General features: G+C 40.5%; 2 protein-coding genes and 1 long non-coding RNA gene across 4 annotated transcripts in view; 2 read left to right on the top strand and 1 right to left on the bottom strand.

The window, feature by feature from the left end:
• LOC117489647 overlaps positions 1–22,888 on the top strand; it is a 44,016-nt gene extending 21,128 nt beyond the window's left edge. The window contains exons 5-11 of the mRNA XM_034139113.1: positions 119–225; positions 18,861–19,044; positions 19,321–19,380; positions 19,748–19,807; positions 19,906–19,980; positions 22,426–22,527; positions 22,881–22,888. Coding sequence (XP_033995004.1) covers positions 119–225; positions 18,861–19,044; positions 19,321–19,380; positions 19,748–19,807; positions 19,906–19,980; positions 22,426–22,527; positions 22,881–22,888 — 596 coding nt within the window. The remainder of the gene's footprint in view (positions 1–118; positions 226–18,860; positions 19,045–19,320; positions 19,381–19,747; positions 19,808–19,905; positions 19,981–22,425; positions 22,528–22,880) is intronic.
• Positions 22,889–22,999: 111 nt separating this feature from the next.
• LOC117489861 lies at positions 23,000–23,540 on the top strand. The gene is made up of 2 exons (XR_004556631.1): positions 23,000–23,041; positions 23,147–23,540. It is a non-coding gene; the product is annotated as an uncharacterized LOC117489861 (long non-coding RNA).
• A 110-nt stretch (positions 23,541–23,650) lies between these two features.
• Positions 23,651–25,050, bottom strand: part of LOC117489860 (voltage-dependent calcium channel subunit alpha-2/delta-3-like) — a 31,385-nt gene continuing 29,985 nt past the window's right edge. For both annotated transcript variants that reach the window (XM_034139410.1, XM_034139411.1), the window contains one exon: positions 23,651–24,510. In XM_034139410.1, coding sequence (XP_033995301.1) covers positions 24,418–24,510 — 93 coding nt within the window. In that variant the 3' untranslated portion in view covers positions 23,651–24,417. The remainder of the gene's footprint in view (positions 24,511–25,050) is intronic.

Below are 25,050 nucleotides of genomic sequence, written 5' to 3'. Positions count from 1 at the left end.
CCCATTAGGAATACTTTTATATCAATGTAATTATTCAGTATTTTAAAGCATTTGGTTTCATTGACTTATTGCAGCTTTTGAGTGATATCATTGAACATATTTCTCGCACGATTTTCAGCTCCTCTTCCCCCGACACTGACAGTGAATCCTCCGGTGATCACAGAGACAGACTCAGTCACTCTGCACTGTCAGACTCCACCCTCTGTTTCTGTGTCTCAGTGTTATTTTCGCACTGTGAGAGGAAAACCTGCCAAAGTCTTCCCTTGTCGTCAGACTCTGACAGGAACTGAGCTGCTTCAGATGGCAGAGAGGAGTTCACCTGCTGAGGTTAACGTGACGTGTTTTTACCTTCACGTGTATCCATCTCCAGAGAGTGGTGTCTCCTCCGTCATCATTCGAAGTGAGTTATCACTGTAGCTTTGGATATACAGCTCTGGAAGAAATTAAGAGACCACTGCAGCATTATCAGTATCTCTGGTTTTACTATTCATAGGTACAGTATGTGTGTTGAGTGAAATGACATTTTTATTTTATTCTATAAACTACTGACAACATTTCTAAGTGTTGGTATTCAACAGACACTGGAATGTAAAGGCTGCCATATATGTAGAGATTGAGATTTAAGAAATATTTGGAGGGGTCTCTTAATTTTTTATCTTTGTATACTTTTCCAGCTCTTCTTCCACCGACACTGACAGTGAATCCTCCGGTGATCACAGAGACAGACTCAGTCACTCTGCACTGTCAGACTCCACCCTCTGTTTCTGTGTCTCACTGTCATTTCTACACTTTAAGTGGAGGAACTAGAGTCTTCCCTTGTCTGAAGACTCTGACAGGAACTGAGCTGCTAGAGATGTCACAGCAGAGATCACCTGCTGAGGTTGAAATGACGTGTTTTTACACCGTAAAGCTTGGAGGGAAAACATATCTATCTCCACACAGTGACACGTCCTCCATCACCGTACACAGTGAGTGACTCCTCTAATATTACTATCAGCACAATAAAAGTGGCATGGTCTGATATCTCAGTTGTGAACTTGCTTACAATGGTTACAAAAGAAACGCAAATAGAGGAAAACTGATTCAACATTGATTTGTTCTTTGATTTGTTTTGATCTAATTCATCAAATTCTCAATAATTCACGCTGATTTTTTAGAAAATGTTTTGATATTCATAATTGTTTTGTTTTCCATTAATGGTATAACTCTCACTTCTGCAGGTGGTTGGACCTCTGCTGCCCCAACTCTTTTGAATCCAGCATCTGGTGATGAAGTTATAGGTATAGTTTTTTTCTTATAGTGCATCAAAGTGCCAAACTGATTTGCTAGGAATTTTTATAAATGCTTTCCACAATTTACATACTAAATCTGTTGGAGTCATGTCACTTGTTCTCCTTTGAAATCAGATGAGCAGGAAGCACATAATTGCAGCTGCATATTGTTAATGAGAGAAACAGAATTCAGACATTATGTTAAAAACATTTTATTTTTAATCATGTACCATCCTAGGTGCAAAATATCAATATTGGAGATTATATATATTCAAAAGAAAGAAGAAACGTGTGTTAAGTGTAAATCTCCTCTCTCAATAAAGGTTAAACTTAATCTTAATGCAGGGAAGATGACATTGATGGTTGGAGCAACTGTGACGGTGGGAGTCGTCTTGCTTGGATTGGCACTTCTCCTTACTCAAAGCACGAGTGGTAAGAATAACAAATATTGACCTCGGGAACTTTTGAAAACCCAGCTTTAGATGTAGGAAATATTTTATTGACCCTTTTGAAACCAGCCTTACATGGTACAACACCTTGGGTTCACGTTGAAGAACAGCAGGAAAAAATAAAGTTCACATTCATTTCAAACACAATTTCAAATGTAAAATAATTGTTTTTCATTTTCTAGAAAACTGCATTTCGAAAAAAGGTAAGAATTCATATTTCGCAGGTACTATCAGTTACACATAAATGAATACCAGTATTTATGTTTGTTTCCATTATGGCTCTGGTTTATGGTCATACTGTACCTTCAGACATTCATTCAGAGCGCCTCTGAGCTGCTCCCCTGCACATTACGGTGTCTTTTTCATTCTTAAGGAGTCTCAGCAGCAGTGATCATTCTGCTGGGAAAACTAACACTCTGGCACATTAATGATATCATTGCAAACATAATTCAGAAATCACACTAGATCTCAGTTAAGTCAGCAAAATGAATAAAAAGCAGAAGAAGAAGAAGGAGGAGGTTAAGGTGGTGGAGCTGTCAGGTCAAAAAGGCCATGCAGAATGTTTAGGGAGAGTAATTTTGAATTCCTTTGAATTCCTTCTGAAAACAACTGTTGTTTTTCCATTTAGACCAAAAGCAAACATCAGTGGTTTGCAGGGTGATGATGAGACCTTCAGTGTCGTCACCTATAATCAGGGGTGCACATAACTGGTACGCAGGGACGCATGCGCGGCAACAATCTGAAATGCGTACCGTCACTTGTGTCACAAAGCGCATTTGCGTACCGACGTAAATGTGAAGCTTTTCCAGAAGGCGGTTGGTTCACCGGACGACAGAGTCGGTCTCCATGTGCACAGACAGGGCTGCTGTTAACGTCGGTCTGTACAGCAGCCCTGCGCTAAAACAGCTGATCACAATGTTCACACGCTCCGCGGTCACGAAGCTCTGTACTCCCCCCCCCCCCCCCCCCCCCCCCCCCGTTGACAATCGTCAGAAGTTGGAGTACCAAACACTGACTCCAGGCAGGCGCGCCGGATTCATTTTAGAAGTGGGGGGGCCAAAAAAGTGCGCGAGTATGGCCCAATCCCAAACCACGCCCTACACCCTGCCTACCCCTATACACTCCCCCTCCGTGACGGAGTGAACTCCGTGGAGTGACACATGAGGCTCCCTCCTGTCAGATGGATGGAGTAAATACAGCCGCAAGCTTTGGGACAAACTTCCCCCTCTCCGGCAGAAACAGGAAATGCCGTAACTGTATGTAACAACGGTATCAAATCAGCATCTCTTTGAATTTTTTTTTAATTAATAACTAAAATAAAACTCCAAACATCTTTAATTTTGTTACTTTTTTGTAAAGCTCTTTTAGTTTTAAACCTGATGTTTATAAGCTTCTTAGTTTTTGCAACAGTCTGTAAATATACACAACTTTATAATAAAATGCACACATTTACCTTTTTCTAGACTAAACACAGGTATGATCCTAAGTTAAAAACATGTGAGGTTATCATGAGGTTGTTCACATCGCAGTTTATCAGTGGATGTTTGCTGGAACTACTTGTAAACAGTGTGTTTCCTGACGGACACACACAGCGTTGAGACCGGTGCAGCATCTACAGGTAATGCAATTCATGAAACTTATTTCAAGAAATTCAAGAAATGGACATAAATTATTTATTTAACCGAACCAAACAACAATTCTTGTGAAAAGAACGTATAACAAGCTTGTTAACAGTAAGCTGTATAAAAGCTGTGATGTTGTGTAATTAAAATCACATGACAAAAATGTCCAATAACAGATGAGGGTGGCAACCTTCAAACAAATGTCCCACAATACATTCGGGTAAAGCAAATAAAATCCCCTCGTGGCTAAATCTACCCCATCTTCCTAGATTTTGCCAAAGTAAACCTCCCTTCGCTCACTGGCAAAGCAGAAACTCCGGAGCACTTTCTGAGGTCCAGGCCGTCGGTTAAATCTTTGTGGATGTGGAGGAAGAGAAGGTGATTTAAGCGGCGCTCGGACATAGTTGAACGAAGGAACGTCTTCAACCAACGGAGGCTGGAGAAGCTTCGCTCAGCTGTTGCATTGGACATCGGCACAGTCAAATACAGCCGTAGAAGCTTGTCCACCTCACTGAAGAGGGATTGCGTGCCTCGTCCCTGTGCCGCCAGCATGTCCGCGATTGTGGCCACCTTTGTCACCTGAGTTATGGGTCTTTCAGCGGCGGAACTGTTGTGTGCCTGCAAAACTGCTGGAAACAGTGACAACTGGGTGGACAGCCGTTCCATGTCAACATCACCTGTGTACATGTCGACCAGATTTTGGGGGATGTTGATGCTGTTGAATCCCGGGGGACTGTTTACTGCTGTGAGGAGTACCTGTTCCATGCTCATCAGCAGAAGCAGAGTGGGTTGGTTAAACCTGCGAGTCAGCTCAGAAGTGAGCAGGTCAACTACCTCAAAGAACTGGCTCCTGAAGTAGTCCTCTGGATTTTCCCACTGATGAGGTGCATCCCCATCATCATAACGGCGTGGAGCGCGCCGCCTTGGAGGAAGAGCCGGTGCCTGGACCAGGTCGTTCATGCTCGTTCTTTGGGCATCTTCAAAGATACTGTGGAATGCCTCTGTGGACCTCAGGTTTGTGTAGTGTGTCTGGAGCATCTGCACTGCTGACTTAACTGTCTCTGCTGAGAGGTCTTTGGACTGGAGCACCCGAGCCACCTCTTCCGCAGAAGAAAACAGTTTAAGACACACTTTCAGTCCAAAGAAAACACTGAATTGAGTCATCAATGCCTGCAGCCCTGGTGCCTTTTTGCTTGCTTCTGTGTTCCCCCCCCATTTGGATTATTTCATCCAAAGTGTCGTAGACAGCTTCGTAATTGGCAAGCAAGGATTTGATTGCACTGCCTCTGGCTGTCCAGCGAGTGGGGCAGAGCGGTGTGAGGCCAGCACTGGCTCCAGGAGAGGCAGCAGCAGCATCCCTAATGTTTTTAAAGATGGCAAGTCGTTTTGGTGAGTTGTTTATTATCTCATGTATGTCGTGAACTAAACTGAAGGCACCACGTACAATATTGCACTTTGAAGCAGCTTCCTGAAGAATTAGGTTCAAACTGTGATTTGTGCAATGCATTGAGACTGCTTTGGGATTGATGTCTTTAAAACGTTTGGCCACACCTGACATTTGTCCCTGTAGAACAGATGCGTCATCGTAGGTTTGCCCTCTCATGTCACCAATGTCCAGGCCGCATCTCATTAACATGTCCTTAATAGTAAGGGTTATTGATTCTGCGTCAGTCTTAGGACAGTCATACATTCCTATGAAGTCTTCATGGACAACATAATCAGCTGATACCCATCGTATAGTCAGAGACAACTGTTCATGCCCGGAGCAATCGCGAGTTTCATCCACAATAACTGCATAGTGTTTTGCATTGCTTTTAATTTCAGTTAATAGAGTGGTGAGAGACTCCCGATACATTTGATTTATTAGTTCATTAATTGTCTCGTGTGATGCATATTTCCCGGTGAGCATGAAGCTTTTCAGAGTGGGGTTTTTCTCAGCTACGAGTTCAACTAGCTTTTGGAAATTGCTTTCCTTATCCGCATGCCCCCTTATTGCTAGGCCCTGTCGGGTTAGAAACTGCAGACAGCGCAGTTGCTCCATCATTCCATCTCTTCTTTTGTCCTGCTCAATACGCTGTTGTTTGACAAGCTGTATGTTGACTGGTGTTTGATTGAAGAAAGCGCACTTTTTTTGAATACACTCTCTGTGGTAATGAGATTTTTCGTGGCTGTCCAGGAGGCTTGGGCACTTTTTCCAGTTATTAACTCCGGTATTTACAAAGCTGTCATCTCCACATTTTGAGAAAGTGACAAGCCGTTTGACAGCAGCAAATCTGCATATTTCACAGAAGGCCCGTTTCGTGGTTTTGCAAAGAATTAACCACTCTCTGTTTTTGTACCATTCTGTGTTGAAGTACCTTTCTCTTTGCCCAAATAATCTAGCGGTCTCCTTTTTTTCGACAGTTAGCTGTACAGCTTTACCTGCCTCAATGTCCCGACAACAAACCTCCATGCAGTCGGAACCACCCTGTTTCGGTTCAACGGCGGCGGTGGGGGTGGCGGCGGCGGCGGCGGTTTTGACAGTCTCTGCGGCCTGCAAAGCTGCTGCAAAGCTGCTGCTTTGGGGTTCATCTGGCTTCGCTGGTTCTTCTATGATTGATGAAGGACCAGGTCCAGGCTCTGGAGATGTGGATGTCCGGGATGTGACCTTCCAGTTGTTAAAGTGAAGTTTAGATTGACTGTATTTTGTTTTCTTCTGCGCTGGTTCTTCTGACATGTTTGCATCTATTATTTCTATCTGGTTTACGGCTGACACACACAGAACAACGTAACAAATAAAGTAAACAACGTAACAGATAAACAAATCTAAGCTTTTTTATTGGTTGTAATGTATATGGATACATTTGAATGGTGTGACAATGTCCTATTTGATTGGGTTAAAATGTACATATTCTTCCTGTTATGTCTGCCTGCTTTATTTTACCTAATGCAAAGTGACCTGCTCCATCGAAATCAGAATCAGAAACAGGTTTATTGCCAGGTAGGTTCACACATACTAGGAATTTGACTTTATGTCATGGTGCATACATCAAATATAAAAAACAAGAAATCTAATATAAAACAAAAAATCTTTTACACCGTAATAAAATACAGTTAAATAGCAATGCAAATTAAATAAAGCAGTAATTTTTTTACATGGAAATAGAATGTTATGAATGAATTTTAGAATATAAACTGAAAGGCGAAATAAGAATATGTGCAGTAAGGAGTATGAACATTGTGTGCATTAATGTAATGCATAGTCTATGATGTGGCAGAGGTAAAGTGTCGGGGGGGCCGCGCCTTGTTGTTGTTTAAGAGGCCGGTAGCGGAGGGGAAGAAACTGTTGCATTGACCCGAAGACACATTTTGAGTTGTATACACTGTTGGAAAGAGGAGATTCCTAGCTTTCTAATGATAGGCTATATCAGGATTGTTTTTGTACTCAAAATAATAAGCAAAATATGTCACATTATATAATGACTGTTAGTCATCATTTTGAGAAAAAGACCTTTAAAGTTTCCTCTTCTCTGGAATCCATCGATCTGATTGATTATTAGCGGAGCAAATGATCAAATTAGTACGGGGGGAAGATATTTTCGTTTGGATTACTGGTCTGGGGGAAGCCCGTATACGTGTTTGTGTTTGTGTAATTTTGCGTTTGTGTGTATTGTGTTTGTTTCCCGGGGAAAACACCGGCTGTTGTTATGCCTGCTGTTACTCCGTCCGTTCTCCGCTTGTAATTATGCCATTACAAGCTTCAAAGTTGTATTTATCATCTGAATTTGCAGAAACAAGTTTAATATTCTGAAAGCCAAGACTTTGTTTATTTGAAATCAGATAAAAACAAACTGTAACGGACCCTGCCGTGTTATCTATGATTACTATACGCCTTACATTCATAATTTCAACAGAGGGAGGGGAAGCAGTGCTGGAAGAGCAGAGTGGCGAGTGAGAGCTGTCATTTTCCCTTTACAAAATGCCTGTAGCTAATGAGATTGAATATAACAATCACAAATAACAAAATATACTAGATCAGATCGCGTTTTAGATGCGTCTTTAGAGTAGAGGGGAATTATTGAAACGGGATTTGTACAGGGTTCCGCGGCATCCGCTGCTGCGAAAATGTGGGGCAGGGCTGAAAAGTGGGGGGGCCAATGGCCCCCTGGCCCCCCCGCTTCCGGCTTGACTCCAGGTACTCATCTGAGTACCTCACTGAGAAAGTTGTGTGCACCCCTGCCTATAATGCAACAGTGGTGAGCAGCTTTTCTCTTCCTGTTTAAAGTACGAGGTTTTTAGCCACGTATATTAGCCACTTGGCAAGTTCTGCTAAATGCTTCAGAATTGAATGAGAAATGTAAAATACACTTATGAAGGTGAGCATTCTCAGGTGTAAATAAAGTTGTTATTGCGGTGTAACAGAAAAATATGTTGAAAATGCATAATGATCACTGACCTCTAAACTTTACTGAGGGCAGTTAATGCTTGTCTGTTTCTTTCTTTTCATGACGACAGAGAAGCTACATCGTCCTGAGAGAGACCGCGCACAGCAATTAATGTTAATTAGAAATCTGAACCTTTTCTTTTTCTGCATTTATTTGTGAATTTGTGTTACTTTAATTTAGATCATTATGTCTAGGTAGAGACATAAGTATGCAGCGACATGCAGTCAGTGGAGGCAGGGGAGGCAGAGCCTCACCTGTCATACTCCAATGTAACGGAAAAACCATTAAAGAAAAACTAAATAATAATAATAGGTCTATAGTATAATTGCAGGTCTCCCTTGTAAAAGAGATCGTTGATCTCAATGGGATTTTTTAACCTGGATAAATAAAGGCTACAAACAAACAAACAATAATAAAATGTCTCCACTGATCTTGTGTAAATGTGATTTCTGTATGATTCCAATCGCATTTTATAGTCAAAATCAGCAAATTTGCCGAGCTCCGCTACGGGAGCGATGAGAAGTGAGGCAGGGACGAGCACTGCCTCACGTAAGCCCACAGTAACTTGCTGGAGCGCGGGCACTAATTTAGCGCGGCCACTTATTTTGTGAGTGCGCTCAAGCCAGTTACTGTGGGGTGAGGTGAGGCACAGATGAGATCTGCCTCACTTCAGAATGCGTCACCCCACAGAAACTGGCTGGAAAGCGGGCCCTAAGCGCATGCCTGTTCCCATCTCACTGTAGGTCACCAATGTAATGTTTGTAGATCCCTTTATTACATTTATCCTCGCCATCCATAGTCTCTAAATAACTTATTTCACGTATATATGATATTTAGGCTCGCTGGTCTCATCGTACAACGGCAATGAAAAAAGCACCAGAAGAGGCAGCCATAACCTCTGCCGCACTGAAGGGGGCGCACGTGAGCCCACAGGTTGTTGTTGCTACTGTTATTCTACCGCAAACAACTAGACTTTTGAAACTACAGGAAGATAAGGAGGATTTTTACAAAACAGTAATAGAGATTGTTGTCCAGAAGGATAGCATGGACTTATATTCATCTTCAAGTCAAGGTAGGACCACAACTGTAATGAAAATGGGATCACACTTAGAACAATCCAATATTTAGATTTTGGGTATCCTTTTGTTGATCGGTCTGTTTAAAATTAATCATAGCATCAGACTAAAAAAAGCTTTTGAAAATAACAGAATATTTCGATTAAGGTCAAAATAGGCTATAATATTTGTAAATCTGACTCTGAAAGAGTCAGTGCCTCACCAGCCATGAACCACACCGCACGTCACTGTAAGTATGTCATGTTTCATTTGTGCAATGCTTCAGATAAAAAAAAAGATTAACCATGATTATGAAGTCTCCTTCATTTCAGAAGTCGTAGATCAGGGTTATTTTAATTTTTCACATCTTAAACACAAACATGCACAAAAGAGTCAGTTATACATGCATAATGTATATGGGATACAATCAAGGAGAACATCACACACAGTTACGTTCCCTCCAAAATCTAGGGGTACGAAGGGGAGTAACAAAACACAGAACGACCAGCACGAGAAAAAAGAGAGGAAACTGATCTCTTTTTTCACACATGAGATTTAATCCAACAATAATATAGACAACCAGGTCCCACACAGAGACCCAAGACGACATGCTGCACCCATGCAGCCAGAGGAGAAAAGGGAGAGCGACTGCAGCCTTCCTCAGGTCCTATATGGAGGCCCTGATTGGGGATTTGGAGCACCTGGGAGAGAGGCTGCACCTGGGGACAATCAGGCTGCACCTGGGGAATCAGAGGGAGAGAGAGAGAAAGACACACACAAACACTACGGCACGTAACACCCCCCCCATAAAACCAAACAAGTGTTTGGCCACAGTTACCAAAAACACTCAGACTATTGGACATGATCGTGACCCATCGTAATCGTAATCTCACCCACAGTACAGTACATCGGCCACCACATTATCTGCGCCCCTCTTGTGCTTGATGACGATATTGTAGTCTGGGTGCTGGTCTTTTGACTTTTCCGTTGTCTGCTTGGAAGCTGCCACCTGCTGCTTCCAAGCTACACACCCTGCCACTAGATGACCAGGATCAAGACAAAAGAAACATAATCTCTTGGGACCTCGAGTTCTGGTCAAAACACCACCTGCAAACACCTCCGGATGAGTCTGAGCTAGGTCACCACCTGCAGCACCAGGGATTGAAACGTCTACAACCTCAGCAGTAGGATACACTTTACCCCCGGCTATATCGTTACCCATTATGAAATCCACTCCGTCGACAGGAAACTTGGGCAGCACAGCAACTGGAAAGAAACCAGTAGCCAGTTTAGACTGTACCTGGATCTTGTGAAGAGGTGCAGGCACACAACCCATCTCAATACCTCTTACCACCGCATTTGCATCACAGGCAGACTCAGCACTCAAGGGCAGAACACTGGCAAGAATGAACGACTGTGAGCCACCACTGTCTCGTAACACCGTGACCTGCCGCTGGTCCTCCACCTTTCCTGACACAGAGACAAAAGCAGTAGAGATGAACGGTTTCAAACACTCATCAGGCCCTTTGTTAACAGTGGCCCGTCCACTATGACACACTGCTGTAACCAATCCCACCCCCTCTAAGTGCTTGCCAGCCGCTGTCTGCTCTCGCTTCCAACCTGCACAGTCTGCTATCACATGACCTGGGTCATGACAAAAAAAACAAGCTCTGTTTAGCCTGGGATCCAACACTGGAACACTGGCACAGGGAACGTAATTGTCAGGAGCTCTACGATAAGTCTCTCGCTGAGGAGGATCACGCTGAAAAAAAAACGCTCTTGTGTATCAGTGCAAACTCGTCTGCCAGAGTGGCAGCCTGCTGAAGGGTAGTTACTTTCTGCTCGTTCAGGTAGACTACCGTACGCTCAGGCACACAGTTCTTAAACTCCTCTAACATCATTAGCTCACACACTGAAGTAATGTCGTCAGCTTTACAAGCTCTACACCACCTGTCAAAGAGGACTTTCTTCTGCCTCGCGAAGTCCACGTAAGTTTGGCCAGAAGTTTTCATCAGGCCGCGAAAACGCTGCCTGTAGGCCTCAGGCACAAGCTCATATGCCCTGAGAACAGCACCTTTAACATTCTCATACACTAAACTATCCTCGACAGAAAGAGAAGAGCAAGCTTCTTGAGCCTTGCCGACTAGCTTACACTGTAAAAGAATAGCCCACACGTCTTCTGGCCAGCGCAGAGCAGCAGCAATGCGCTCAAATGCACCAAAATAGATCTCCACCTCTGATTCACGAAACACAGGGACCAAAGAAATATGCCTACTCACGTCGAAGGAGGCAGCAGGACCAGAAGATGTAACGGCAGAATCACCCCCCCCCCCAGCTGCCTGAAGCTCTAACTGACGCATCCGGACAGCAGTGTCTGCCTCCACTTTCCTGATCTCCAGCTCCGACTTCCTGATCTCCTGCTCCCTCCTGAGCTGAAAATCCCTATCACGCTCCTCCTTCTCCCACTGTAGACGAGCCATACGCACTTTTACCCTGGCATCTAATTTAGACCCCGTAGGTGAGGACCCTGCCGAAAACGAGTCCAACTGAGGCATGTTGAAAAGTTTTGCCTGTTCCGTAGCACTCTGAACACCTGGAGTAACACCAACGCGGCCTCCACCAGGAGACTCTGCTGCTACAGCCCCGGCCACCGTTCCAGGAGATTCCACTGAAGTAGGCAGACTCAAAACCCCCTGTTCAACCAGTCCAGTTATCAAAGTAGCCTTAAGTTCACTTTTAACAAGAGCAGAGGAGACAGAAACATGATAATGGTCAGCAACTAACCGCAAATCAACCTTCCTACACCAGTCTAGCTGACCCACAGTAGGACAGACCACAAACTGCTCCAAAACAAAAGCCATCCTTAGCAACGGCTACTTACAATTGTTCTTTCTTTTTTTTTTTTTTTTTTTTTTTTTCTTTTTTTAACAAACTTCCCCAGATCCTGCCTACCAAACTTACCTAACTATCTTCTGGAGCGTGCCGGGCTCGAGGCGACTTTAAAGGCAAACATCAGCGGCTGAAACCCTGAAACGCCTGCCCCCAACAGGGAATAAATCCCCACCCAGGATTACCCCGAAAATAAAAAAGGCAAAATAAAAAATGAGTGCCTGAAGGAAAGACTGATTCAGCCCAGCTAGACACTCCCCTATCTAAACTGAGGAAGCTTTTAAACAGCAAGATACTTCACAGCCAATGCTACCAAACACAATGTCAACGCTAAACCACAAACAGATACTCACTCTTTGTCTCAAAGATCCCGGACGAGCCCCCATTTGTTACGTTCCCTCCAAAATCTAGGGGTACGAAGGGGAGTAACAAAACACAGAACGACCAGCACGAGAAAAAAGAGAGGAAACTGATCTCTTTTTTCACACATGAGATTTAATCCAACAATAATATAGACAACCAGGTCCCACACAGAGACCCAAGACGACATGCTGCACCCATGCAGCCAGAGGAGAAAAGGGAGAGTGACTGCAGCCTTCCTCAGGTCCTATATGGAGGCCCTGATTGGGGATTTGGAGCACCTGGGAGAGAGGCTGCACCTGGGGACAATCAGGCTGCACCTGGGGAATCAGAGGGAGAGAGAGAAAGACACACACAAACACTACGGCACGTAACACACACACACACACACACATTCAATTACACTTGAGACTTTTCACACAGTCAGACACACAAGCTTCATCATGGCTGGACGCCTGCTGTTGGTCATCCTCATGTGTAAGTTAAACCTCTTATTGATTTATTCAGTATTAATGTAGGCTATTACAAACTTATGCACACAAGCAAATAATGTTTTTTAATATTGCTAACCCACACGTCACTTGTTTAAAACTGTTTAGAGAGATTTGGTGGTGGCTTGTGAGCAAACAGTTTGTACAGTTTGAAAGCTTCTAAAAGGAGTTATATGTAATTACTGTAAATGTTTTAAAGTTATATTTAATATGTGTTCTTGTTGCCTACGTTTCCCTTTGCTGATTGTGGCTCTTACTGGGGAGGAGAAACACTGGCTCAAATGTTACGTATTTAGTTGTTGTTGTTGAAGTCATTAATTTGTTAACTTTACATCTAGTTACCTTCCTCACGTATTCATTATTTTTTCAACAGATTACTTTCACATGTATCAAGCACAAGGTCAGTCTCTGATCGGTTGTCTTTAATATCCAGGTTTTTTATGGTTGGATAATGATTTGACTTATCTTACAAACTATTTGATTGTAAAGTATATATATTTCTCCATCACCTACATTAAATATTTTTGTTCCCATTAAGAATACTTTTTTATCATTTTAATTATTCAGTATTTAAAAGCATTTGGTTTCATTGTCTTATTGCAGCTTTTGAGTGATAACATTTAACATTATTTCCCGCACGATTTCCAGCTCCTCTTCCACCGATACTAACAGTGAATCCTCCGGTGATCACAGAGACAGACTCAGTCACTCTGCACTGTCAGACTCCACCCTCGGTTTCTGTGTCTCACTGTTAATTCTACACTTTAAGTGGAGGAACAGTCAGATTCTTGCCTTGTCTGAAGACTCTGACAGGAACTGAGCTGCTGGAGATGTCACAGCAGAGTTCACCTGCTGAGGTTCAGGTGAAATGTTCTTACATTGGAAAGATTGAAGGGTCAAATTCTCCATCTCCAAACAGTGACCCGTCCTCCATCACCATACACAGTGAGCGACTTTTACTTCCATCCACAGCTATACAAATATTTATTTTAGAGAAAAAGTGCGACTTGTATAAATCTCCTGAAAGTGATGCATCCTCCATCATTCAAAGTGAGTCAACACTATTAATACCCACTATGAGCACAACACTTGTTTAGGTTTTCAATTGGCATTCTCTACCATTATATATAAATTATCAACAGCAATGGTTTAAACAAATTACATAATCAGCTTTTTAACTGAACTCATCCTTATATTTTCAGCTCCTCTTCCCCCGACACTGACAGTGAATCCTCCGGTGATCACAGAGACAGACTCAGTCACTCTGCACTGTCAGACTCCACCCTCTGTTTCTGTGTCTCAGTGTAATTTCTACACTTTAAGTGGACGAATTGTCAGAGGCTTCCCTTGTCTGAAGACTCTGACAGGAACTGAGCTGCTGCATATGTCACAGCAGAGATCAACTGCTGAGGTTCAAGTGAAATGTTTTTACACTGTAAAACATGTACTGTAGGGTCAACTTCTCCACACAGTGACCCGTCCTCCATCACCATATACAGTGAGTGACTTTTACTCTCATCCACAGCAATACATATATTTATTTTAGACAAAAGTGATGTAATTGCAGGTGTGATTTTTTTGTTAGGAAATACAAATCCAAGCAAAGAAAGAAATACTGATTTGACAACCCCTATTTCCTCTAAAGTTCCATCTGTGGGCAATCATACAGGTGATACGTTTAAAAAAGAAAATGCATTTCTAATCAAAGTACTTTATACTGAATCATTATGATGGACTGGGGTAAACAATAGACATATATCTAACACACACAAACATAAGGCTGTCCCAGACCATACATTAATATTGATTTATTTATGAAAGCTGAAATGTTTCATCTACAATCCATCTTCTCTTTTGGTAGATATAATGGAAAACAAGTCAAGCACCACCCAGTCGATCACACCATCAAAGGGTACCACAGGTAGCACATTTTATTTATTATAGAGACACACAATTGAACTATAGCACGTTTAAATTTCCCCTTCGTGGGACGAATAAAGGTATTATATAGGTAGCTTTTTTTTCCGGCCGAGAATACCTGCCACGCAAAATGTATATATATATTTTTTGCACAGCACTTAATTATCAAAGTCAGTCAAAGTCAACTTTATTGTCAATCTTCCAGTTTGTGTAGACTTACAATAATTATCAATTTGTTTGACATTTTGTTGTGCTCTTTGTGTTTTCATTTGCGAGGTCTGACTGTTATCAGTCCTTATCCTTTACCCCCTGTAACACCTGCAAAACAGACATCAGGTAACACATTTCCACATATTGATTCTGAAATAAGTTATTTACCATATAGGTGTTTGAGTGCATCAAGTTTTTTTAAATGTACTTTTGTTGTTTCACAAGGTTGGACTGTCGTAATGTCAAAGAACACTGGTAGTTCCTCCTCTTCCTCCCCAACACCAGTGAAAGCAGCATCAGGTGAAATCATTATTCCATTATTCATACTGACTCATTCAACATTTGAATATGTCTTATGTCTTGCTCATACTAAGAAGATTGGTCACTCTCTGGTGTCTGTGAAGGACATCCAGTTGTTTGAACACAGATCCTGGCAAAGGAAAAACTATGTACTGTAGTTACATGCTAATAATAATTCTTAAATTGTTTAAATTTTAATTCAGGTTTACAATGAGATGTTGTTATTTATTTTGTATCAGTAACAAAGCTATACTCAGCTTTACTTGTTACATGATGGTGTGATCTGGAAGTGTTGGATGAATCGTTGTATTTATGCACTGTACATGATAATGTTGGGAGGAGCAGATGTTGGACTGACACTTATATTCCTGTTGTTTCAAAGCAGAAATATGGAAGTTTGTAGCAGTTGTTGTGGCTGGATGTGGAGTTACTGTGGGCGTCATCCTGCTGGTTTCTGCACTTCTCTGTAACAACAGAAGAACTGGTATGAATGTGTCAATGTGTTTGTCTCATAAGGTCAGAATCTGTTTTCAATCATTTAATCAAAAAAAGTAACTACTCAAGATATAAACCGTTTGGCTTGGGTCTTAAATGTCATTTGCAGTTTTAAACAAATATTTAAAGCAGCTTCACATTTGTTCAGTTGAACATTTGAAGTAGCTCATATCTCCTAAAATATATATTGTGGCGAGCAAGACCTAGATCTGAAACGTAAAATAAACCACGCGTGTGGGCGACCACCACTGCACTGAGACAAAATAAACTCTGTGCTCAGGCCTCACACTGTTTTCACATGCGAGCAAAGTATTGTTTGAGAACTGATGGTATAGAAATCTTGTCTCAACAAAAAATACATTTTTTTCATTTTTTCATTTTCTAGAAAACTGCATTTCGAAAAGGTAAGACTTCATATTTCTCAGGTGCTATCAGTTGCACTTCAATGAATACCAGTATTTATGTTTGTTTCCATTATGTCTCTGGTTTATGGTCATACCTTCAGACATTCATTCAGAGCGCCTCTGAGCTGCTCCGCTTCACAGAAACATTTGGCATTACGGTGTCTTTTTCATTCTTAAGGAGTCTCAGCAGCAGTGATCACTCTGCTGGGAAAACAAACACTCTGGCACATTAATGATATCATTGCAAACATAATTCAGAAATCACACTAGATCTCTGTTAAGTCAGCAAAATGAATAAAAAGCAGAAGAAGAAGGTTGAGGTGGTGGAGCATGCTGCAGTGGCAGGTATGTTTTGACCTGAAGGACTCAGCAGAGCAATGGTGACAGCTTTCAGGTCAAAAAGGCAAAAAGGCCATGCAGAATGTTTAGGGAGAGAAATTCAGTATTTAAATTGGCAAATGCATACTGTGCTTTTGAAATCCTTTGTATTCCTGTACCTAACAGTTGTTTATTTTTATTTAGACCAAAAGCAAACATCAGTGGTTTGCAGGGTGATTATGATGAGACCTTCAGTGTCGTCACCTATAAATGCAACAGTGGTGAGCAGCTTTTCTCTTCCTGTTTAAAGTATGAGGTTGTTAGACACTTGGCGGGGCAAGTTCTGCTAAATGCTTCAGGATGAGAAATGTAAAATATGTGCAGGTACACTTATTAAAATGAGCATTTTCAGGTGCAAACAAAGTTTTGATTGCAGTGTATCAGAAAATAAACACCTTTACATGTTGAAAAATGCATAATGATGACTGACCTCTAAACTTTACTGAGGGCAGTTAATGCTTGTCTGTTTCTTTCTTTTCGACAGCAGAGAAGCTACATCAGTCCTGAGAGAGACCGCGCACCATCAAAGTTCATTTAGATTCCAGCGTTTATTTTTCTGCATTTATTTGTGAATTTTTGTTACTTTCATTTAGATCATTATGTCCAGGTATAGACATGAGTATGTCATGTTTCATTTGTGCAATGCTTCAAATAAAAAAAAGATTAACCATGATTATGAAGTCTCCTTCATTTTAGAAGTCGTAGATCAGGGTTATATTAATTGGTTCATCCCTTAAACACAAACATGCACAAATGGAGTCAGTCATACATGCATAATGTATATGGGATACAATCAAGGAGAACATCAATAACAAATGTTTGTAAAAAAATGTTTATAGGATGATTAAAAAATATGAATTACACTAATGAGACATTTTATAATGGTCTGACAAACATGTGTACTTTGACACTCAGTCAGTGAAGACTTGCGTATACTCTTTAAAGTGTTTTATATATACACACACACACACACACACACACACACACACACACACACACACACATAGGAACTTCACAGTGGCTGTTTATCAACCAAACAACACGTACTGATCTTTCTTAAGCACTGAGACTCTTGTGTGGTAGAGACACTCCAAAAATGAAAACCATATAGGCAATTTAAAAAGGATGTGAAGTGTGTGTCTGTGGCCTGTATGTTAATGTTATTCACTTCTAAAGCTACCTGTGGCTTTCCTGAGCGTTTTGTTAAATTACACTTGAGACTTTCACACAGTCAGACACACAAGCTTCATCATGGCTGGACGCCTGCTGTTTGTCATCCTCATGTGTAAGTTACACCTCTTATTGATTTATTCAGTATTAATGTAGGTTATTACAAACTTATGCACACAAGCAAATCATGTTTTTTAATATTGCTAACCCACACGTCTCTTGTTCAAAACTGTTTATAGAGATTTGGTGGTGGCTTGAGAGCAAACAGTTTGAAAGCTTCTAAAAGGGATTCATATTTAATCTTTTAATCTTATATTTAATATGTGTTCTTGTTGCCTATACTTTTCCCTTCGCTGATTGTGGGTCTTACTGGGGAGGAGAAACACTGGCTCAAATGTTACATTTGTTGTTGTTGTTGAAGTCATTAATTTGTTAACTTTACATGTAGTCACCTTGCTCACTTATTAATTATTTTTTCAACAGATTTCTATCACATGTATCAAGCACAAGGTCAGTCTCTGATCGGTTGTCTTTAATATCCAGGTTTTTTATGGTTGGATAATGATTTGACTTATCTTACAAACTATTTGATTGTAAAGTATATATTTTTCTCCATCATCTATATTACATACTTTTCCCCCATTAAGAATACTTTTATATCAATTTAATTATTCAGTATTTTAAAAGCATTTGGTTTCATTGTCTTATTGCAGCTTTTGAGTGATAACATTTAACATACTGTATTTCCTGCACGATTTCCAGCTCTTCTTCCCCCGACACTGACAGTGAATCCTCCGGTGATCACAGAGACAGACTCAGTCACTCTGCACTGTCAGACTCCACCCTCTGTTTCTGTGTCTCAGTGTTATTTCTACACTTTAAGTGGAGGAATTGTCAAAGTCTTCTCTTGTCTGAAGACTCTGACAGGAACTGAGCTGCTGAGGATGTCACAGCAGAAATCACCTGCTGAGGTTCAAGTGAAATGTTTTTACAATGTAACGTTTGAAGGGTCAAATTCTCTATCTCGACACAGTGACCCGTCCTCCATCACCGTACACAGTGAGTGACTTTTACTTCCATCCACAGCTATACAAATATTTATTTTAAAGAAAAGTGTGACAAATATAAATCCCCTGAGAGTGATGTATCCTCCATTATTCAAAGGGAGTCAACACTATTGATACTCACTATGAACACAATAGCTATTCAGGTTTTCATTAGGCATTCTCTGCCATTATATATAAATGACCAACAGCAATGGTTTAAACAAATTACATATTCAGCTTTTGAACTGAACTCATCCTTATATTTCCAGCTCCTCTTCCACCGACACTGACAGTGAATCCTCCGGTGATCAGAGAGACAGACTCAGTCACTCTGCACTGTCAGACTCCACCCTCTGTTTCTGAGTCTCACTGTTACTTCTACACTTTAAGTGGACTCACTGTCAGAGTCTTCCCTTGTCTGAAGACTCTGACAGGAACTGAGCTGCTGCTGATGTCACAGCAGAGATCACCTGCTGAGGTTCAAGTGAAATGTTTTTACAATGTAACATTTGAAGGGTCAAATTCTCCACACAGTGACCCGTCCTCCATCACCATATACAGTGAGTGACTTTTACTCTCATCCACAGCAATACATATATTTATTTTAGACAAAAGTTATGTAATTGCAGGTGTGAATATTTTGTTAGGAAATTCAAATCCAAGCGAAGAAAGAAATACTGAAAATACATTTCTAATCAAAGTATTTATTTACTGAATGGTTATACACATAAGCTTATGATGGATTGGTGTCAACAATAGACATATATATTAGACACACAAATAATACATGAACATTTATTCATTTGTGAATGCTGAACATTTTTCTCTTTTTGTAGATATTGTAGAAAACAATTCAAGCACCACCCAGTCGATCGCACCATCAAAGGATTCCACAGGTAGGACATTTTATTTATTATAGAGATACGCAATTGAACCATGGCACCTTTACATTTCCCCTTTGTGGGACGAATAAAGGTATTCTGATTCTGTGCCAGAAAGTACATTTGAAAAATTCAACAGAAATATCTCTTTTTAAAAATCATGCCTGTGATTTCCCAAAAGTATTTACCGACCTCTTGTCAACAGTTTCATGTAGGAAGCTTTTTGTTTCTGCCTAAAATACCTGCCACACGAAACATATATATATTTTTAATTTTGGGGGGAACTGTCCATTTAGGTCTGCAGTCAAGAACATTATAAAATAGCACTTAATTACCAATTTGTTTGAAATGTTGTTATACTCTTTGTGTTTTCATTTGCGAGGTCTGACTGTTATTAGTCCTTATCCTTTACCCCCTGTAACACCTGCAAAACAGACATCAGGTAACACATTTCCACATATTGATTCAGAAATAAGTTATTTACCATATAGGTGTTTGAGTGCATCGAGTACTTTAAATATACTTTTGTTGTTTCACAAGGTTGGACTGTCGTAATGTCAAAGAACACTGGTAGTTCCTCCTCTTCCTCCCCAACACCAGTGAAAGCAGCATCAGGTGAAATCATTATTCCATTATTCATACTGACTCATTCAACATTTTAATATGTCTTATGTCTTGCTCATACTAAGAAGATGTTTGCTGATTGGTCACTCTCTGGTCAGTCTGTGAAGGACATTCAATTGTTTGAATACAGATCCTGGCAAAACAAAAACAGGAACGGATACTTAAAGGTAGGGTAGGTAAGTTTGAGAAACCGGCTCGAGATACACTTTTTGTTATATTCCATGGAATGCTCTTAACATCCCGATAGCAATGAATATCTTAAAGGTGGGGTAGGTAAGTTTGAGAAACGAGATCGCTAGAATTTGAAAATACACAACCGGAGAAAATCTGCCACTTCCTTATAGAGCCCCTCCTCCAACACACACGAACGCGCACATGACCAATGAGGGCACGAGATAAGTTTGTGCACAGATGAAGGCTGACAGGCAGGTAGGCCATCCAGTTATTTCAGCCGGGCCGGCTAAAATGATTGGTCGTGCTTTTTACAGTATTACGGCTTCCACAGATAACATTTTTTTATGGATTTTTTGTCAAAGCACTTAAGATATTCATTGCTATCGGGATGTTAAGAGCATTCCATGGAATATAACAAAAAGTGTATCTCGAGCCGGTTTCTCAAACTTACCTACCCCACCTTTAAGTGCTTTGACAAAAAATCCATACAAAAATGTCATCTGTGGAAGCCGTAATACTGTAAAAAGTATGACCAATCATTTTAACCGGCCCGGCTAAAACAACTGGATGGCCTACCTGCCTGTCAGCCTTCCATCTGTGCACAAACTTATCTCGTGCCCTTATAGAGTGGCGAAGTCCCTCCCGTTCCGGTGGACCTCCATGGGACCTTATTTCGGAAAAATTATGTATTGAAGTCAATGGAGAGAGAAAGATTATCTTTCGATCCCGTTTGAATTGTGCCATGAATTACACATATGTTGTTTGTCAATTTAAAAGATAATTTTGCAAGTCAAAAAAAAAAAAAGTGTCGTAAAACTGTGAAGTAACACATTTGTTTGTGTGAAACGCTCAAAGAACTACTTCTGATCTCTGGTCAACAACACACGTCACCAAGATGGCCGTCACTACTGTCTTGTCAACACAAGAGACTACCCTCACTATCACTACAATGAAACACGTCCTGAAGAATGTCATGCAAAGCTGCCTGCCTTCCTTCCTTTGATTCTCTCTGAACTGCCTGGTCGTTTTAATGTTTAATGTCAACCATTTGTGCAGATAGCATGAAGTAGAGAAGATCGCTAGCGTTAGCGTTAGCATTTCTCCCCCGGGCTTAAATTGTGTATTATAGAATGATCACACCGGTGACAGTACTATTCAAAGGGTTCACGAAATATGACTACTACTCTTACTGTTTAACATTTTGGGTTAATTAATGTTACTTCATGTTAAGGCTAATAAAAATGACAAGACTGTAATGCTAACTAACGTGCTAGCTACTAGCTAGGTAGCTAACTTGATCCACACACTCCTCTTTCATCAGACGGGAAGCGAAAGAACGAGCAAGACCCATTGCTGGTATAATAACAACCTGGTACTAAGCACACAGGCACAAAGTTATCTTATCTTAGCCAGCGCCATATAGATAGATTCTATCTATATGGCGCTGATCGTATATATACGGTATTATACGTGTATCGTAGTGTCTCAATTGTGACATCACTTACGCGACTCTGGGATTTGTAGTCTTTCTAGTTTCGTATTTTTCAAAGTCTTATATTTCAACAGTTTTAAGACAAACTGTGACTTTTTTGACATGGAAATGATTTTTTAAGATTGACAAACATCATATGTGTAATTCATGGCACAATTCAAACGGGATCGAAAGATAAGTTTTCTCTCCCCATTGACTTCAATGCATAATTTTTCCGAAATAAGGTCCCATACCCCGGAAGTAAGTGGGAGGGACTTCGCCACTCTATTGGTCATGTGCGCGTTCGTGTGTGTTGGAGGAGGGGCTCTATAAGGAAGTGGCAGATTTTCTCCGGTTGTGTATTTTCAAATTCTAGCGATCTCGAGCCGGTTTCTCAAACGTACCTACCCTTTAATATACAAACTTAACGTACAGTTCATGTTAAACAAATATTTGTGGGCAGTCTGCACTCATAATATTCCATTGATAGTATGCCTGCTACTTAAGAGGACCCTTTGCACATATTCCAAAAATGTAAATTAAAAAAAAAATGTTACTATGTACTGTAGTTACATACTAATATTAATTCTTACATTGTTTAAACTTTAATTCAGGTTTACAATATGATTTTGATTTATTTTGTATCAGTAACGAAGCTATACTCAGCTTTACTTGTTACATGATGGTGTGATCTGGAAGTGTTGGATGAATCGTTGTATTTATGCACTGTACATGATAATGTTGGGAGGAGCAGATGTTGGACTGACACTTATATTCCTGTTGTTTCAAAGCAGAAATATGGAAGTTTGTAGCAGTTGTTGTGGCTGGATGTGGAGTTACTGTGGGCGTCATCCTGCTGGTTTCCGCAATTCTCTGCAACAACAGAAGAACTGGTATGAATGTGTCAATGTGTTTGTCTCATAAGGTCAGAATCTGCTTTGAGAGAACTACTCAAGATATAAACCGTTTGGCTTGGATCTTAAATGTCATTTGCAGTTTTAAACAAATATTTAAAGCAGCTTCACATTTGTTCAGTTGAACATTTGACGTAGCTCACATCTACTAAAATATCTATTGTGGCGAGCAAGACCTAGATCTGAAACGTAAAATAAACCACGCGTGTGGGCGACCACCACTGCACGAGACAAAATAAACTCTGTGCTCAGGCCTCACACTGTTTTCACATGCGACGATGCGAGCAAAGTATTGTTTGAGAACTGATGGTATAGAAATCTTCTCTCAACAGAAACATAACCCTGGGAGTGTACTCCATCACATTGTGTATGTTTTATAATCAGTAAAGAGAGACGTATGATTTGATATACAGACATTGAATTAAAACAGCATGCGTGTTTTCCACTGGCAGGTCCTGATGAGGTGAAAAGGCAGGATTCCAAAGTTGAAAATGTAAGCTTGGCATGAGAGACACAAATAAATACAACTGCAACATAAATAGTGTGGTTTATATAACTATAAATTATATATGTATATTTGTTCTCTTTCTTTTCCCAGTCTGACACATACCATATGTACTGCACCATCCCTGAGGAGTCAGCTGCTTCAGACCTGATGATGGGTAAAATGTACAGCACGGTGCAGCCACACTCAAACCATGTGTTTGAAGTAAACTTTTATAATCCAAACTAATGTTAGACAACTGAAATGTATTTCTCTCATCAACCAAACTGAGATTAAAAAAAGATTTAGCCAAACTTTTACCTAAAGCAGAAGTTGACTCTTTCTAGTTTGTAAATGTGTTTCTGTTTAATGTTGTGTATGCAGTTTTACATTTATTAACACAAGTTGAAAAAAGGGAAAACCCTAATATATACTGTATATCTATTAAATCGGATGTAACTTGTATAGTAACTCTGTGACTATGCCCTATAAATGTATTTATACTGCTTTGAATTTCATTGTTTGAGTTGATCCCTTATCCATAGTTTTACATCAGTTCCCACACACACACAGAAACCAACAGACACACAGAGAAAATAACACCAGGGGTAAATAAAGGAAGGAAAATATGTCTTTGTATTTATTCATCATCTCTCTCAAACATGAGGATACGTGTTTGTGGTCACCTTCACACATTATGGCTGTAATATCAATGGAACATTCTGAGATCTTCTTCATGCATCTTTAACTCGTCTGAAATGTCTTCTGCTTTAAAACAAGGAGAAACTGGCAGAATAAAGCAAGTTCTAAAATAAAATATCTAAAAGAAATAAAAATGATGGCACTGTCAACTGTTTTTAGCAACTTACTGCCAAAAATAAAGACCACTCTGAATTCTCTTCACGTGACCAAGTGCATTTTACATTCCACATACTCTTACTGTACATTATACTTCTTCCTTCTCACCGAAGAATCAAACATGTTAAATGTCTTAATATCATACTTTGCACAAATTACTTTTTTTATACTTTGACTAGAAATGCATTGTTTTTACGGTTGGCAGACTGTATTTCTTTCTCTTTTAAAATGTCAGCACACACTTGTGACACTATGGAAAACTGTCGTGGTGTAATCTGCAATGCTCTGAGCAAAGTCACCTAGCACTCTCTATTCTCATGTTCTGTTGCTGCGCCACATCACTAATATTTACTGCTTTAATGGATGTGAGCCTTAGTGCTACGGATAAAGATTTGTTTTCTTGGTAGAGCGCTGCCTGTTGCACAGGTATGAGCAAATTCATTTCTGATTGGCCATGTTCTCTATGTGTTTATAAGCATCTTCTTGTTGAGTTAGTCCGTACTGAAGTCCGGTCGTGCTGCTAAAGGTCACCTGCTGATGGTCGATGCTATCAGAGGGAGCAGAGCTGCGGCTAGAGGGCTGGAGAGGCGCGATGCTGAACCACACTCCATGGCATTTTCCTGCAGAAGACACTCTTTTTTAATACATATGAATAATATCAGGGTTGATGTGCTTTGTCTTGGAAGAAAGGAGTGGATGCTAATAGATATAAACTGAAGTTATTGGACGAGTCGTCTTATTTCCATAGTCTTTTGTAGAGGTTGTAAAACAAGACAACAGTTGAACCACTTCACCACATGGAGAGGTAAAACTGAGAAGAAACACCTGGTCAATAATAGTCCCTCATTGAACAGGAAAACACTACGCTGGTTTCAAACAGCTACAGTTTAAGCAGTGAGTTGGTCTGTGGATTGACAGTTTGCTGATAAGTATATCATTTACTTTCTGTATATAATCTATATCTATAAACAATAAGAGTCAAGTTGTTAAAGCTGAAATTATCCTGTTATGGTCAAATCCTGCTTAACTGATTTGTTATCCATTTCACAGAGTTTCTCAATTTCTTACAGGGATAATTCACATTAATGGTTCACTTGTTTCACTTTGAATTCCTGCCTTATAGAACAATCTGCAACAGTTATATGATCCTGACAAAGTGC

The sequence above is a fragment of the Trematomus bernacchii genome, unplaced genomic scaffold (assembly GCF_902827165.1).
Source record: "Trematomus bernacchii unplaced genomic scaffold, fTreBer1.1, whole genome shotgun sequence".
Classification (NCBI taxonomy): Eukaryota; Metazoa; Chordata; class Actinopteri; order Perciformes; family Nototheniidae; genus Trematomus; species Trematomus bernacchii.
This window is presented reverse-complemented; position numbering and strand designations above follow the sequence as displayed.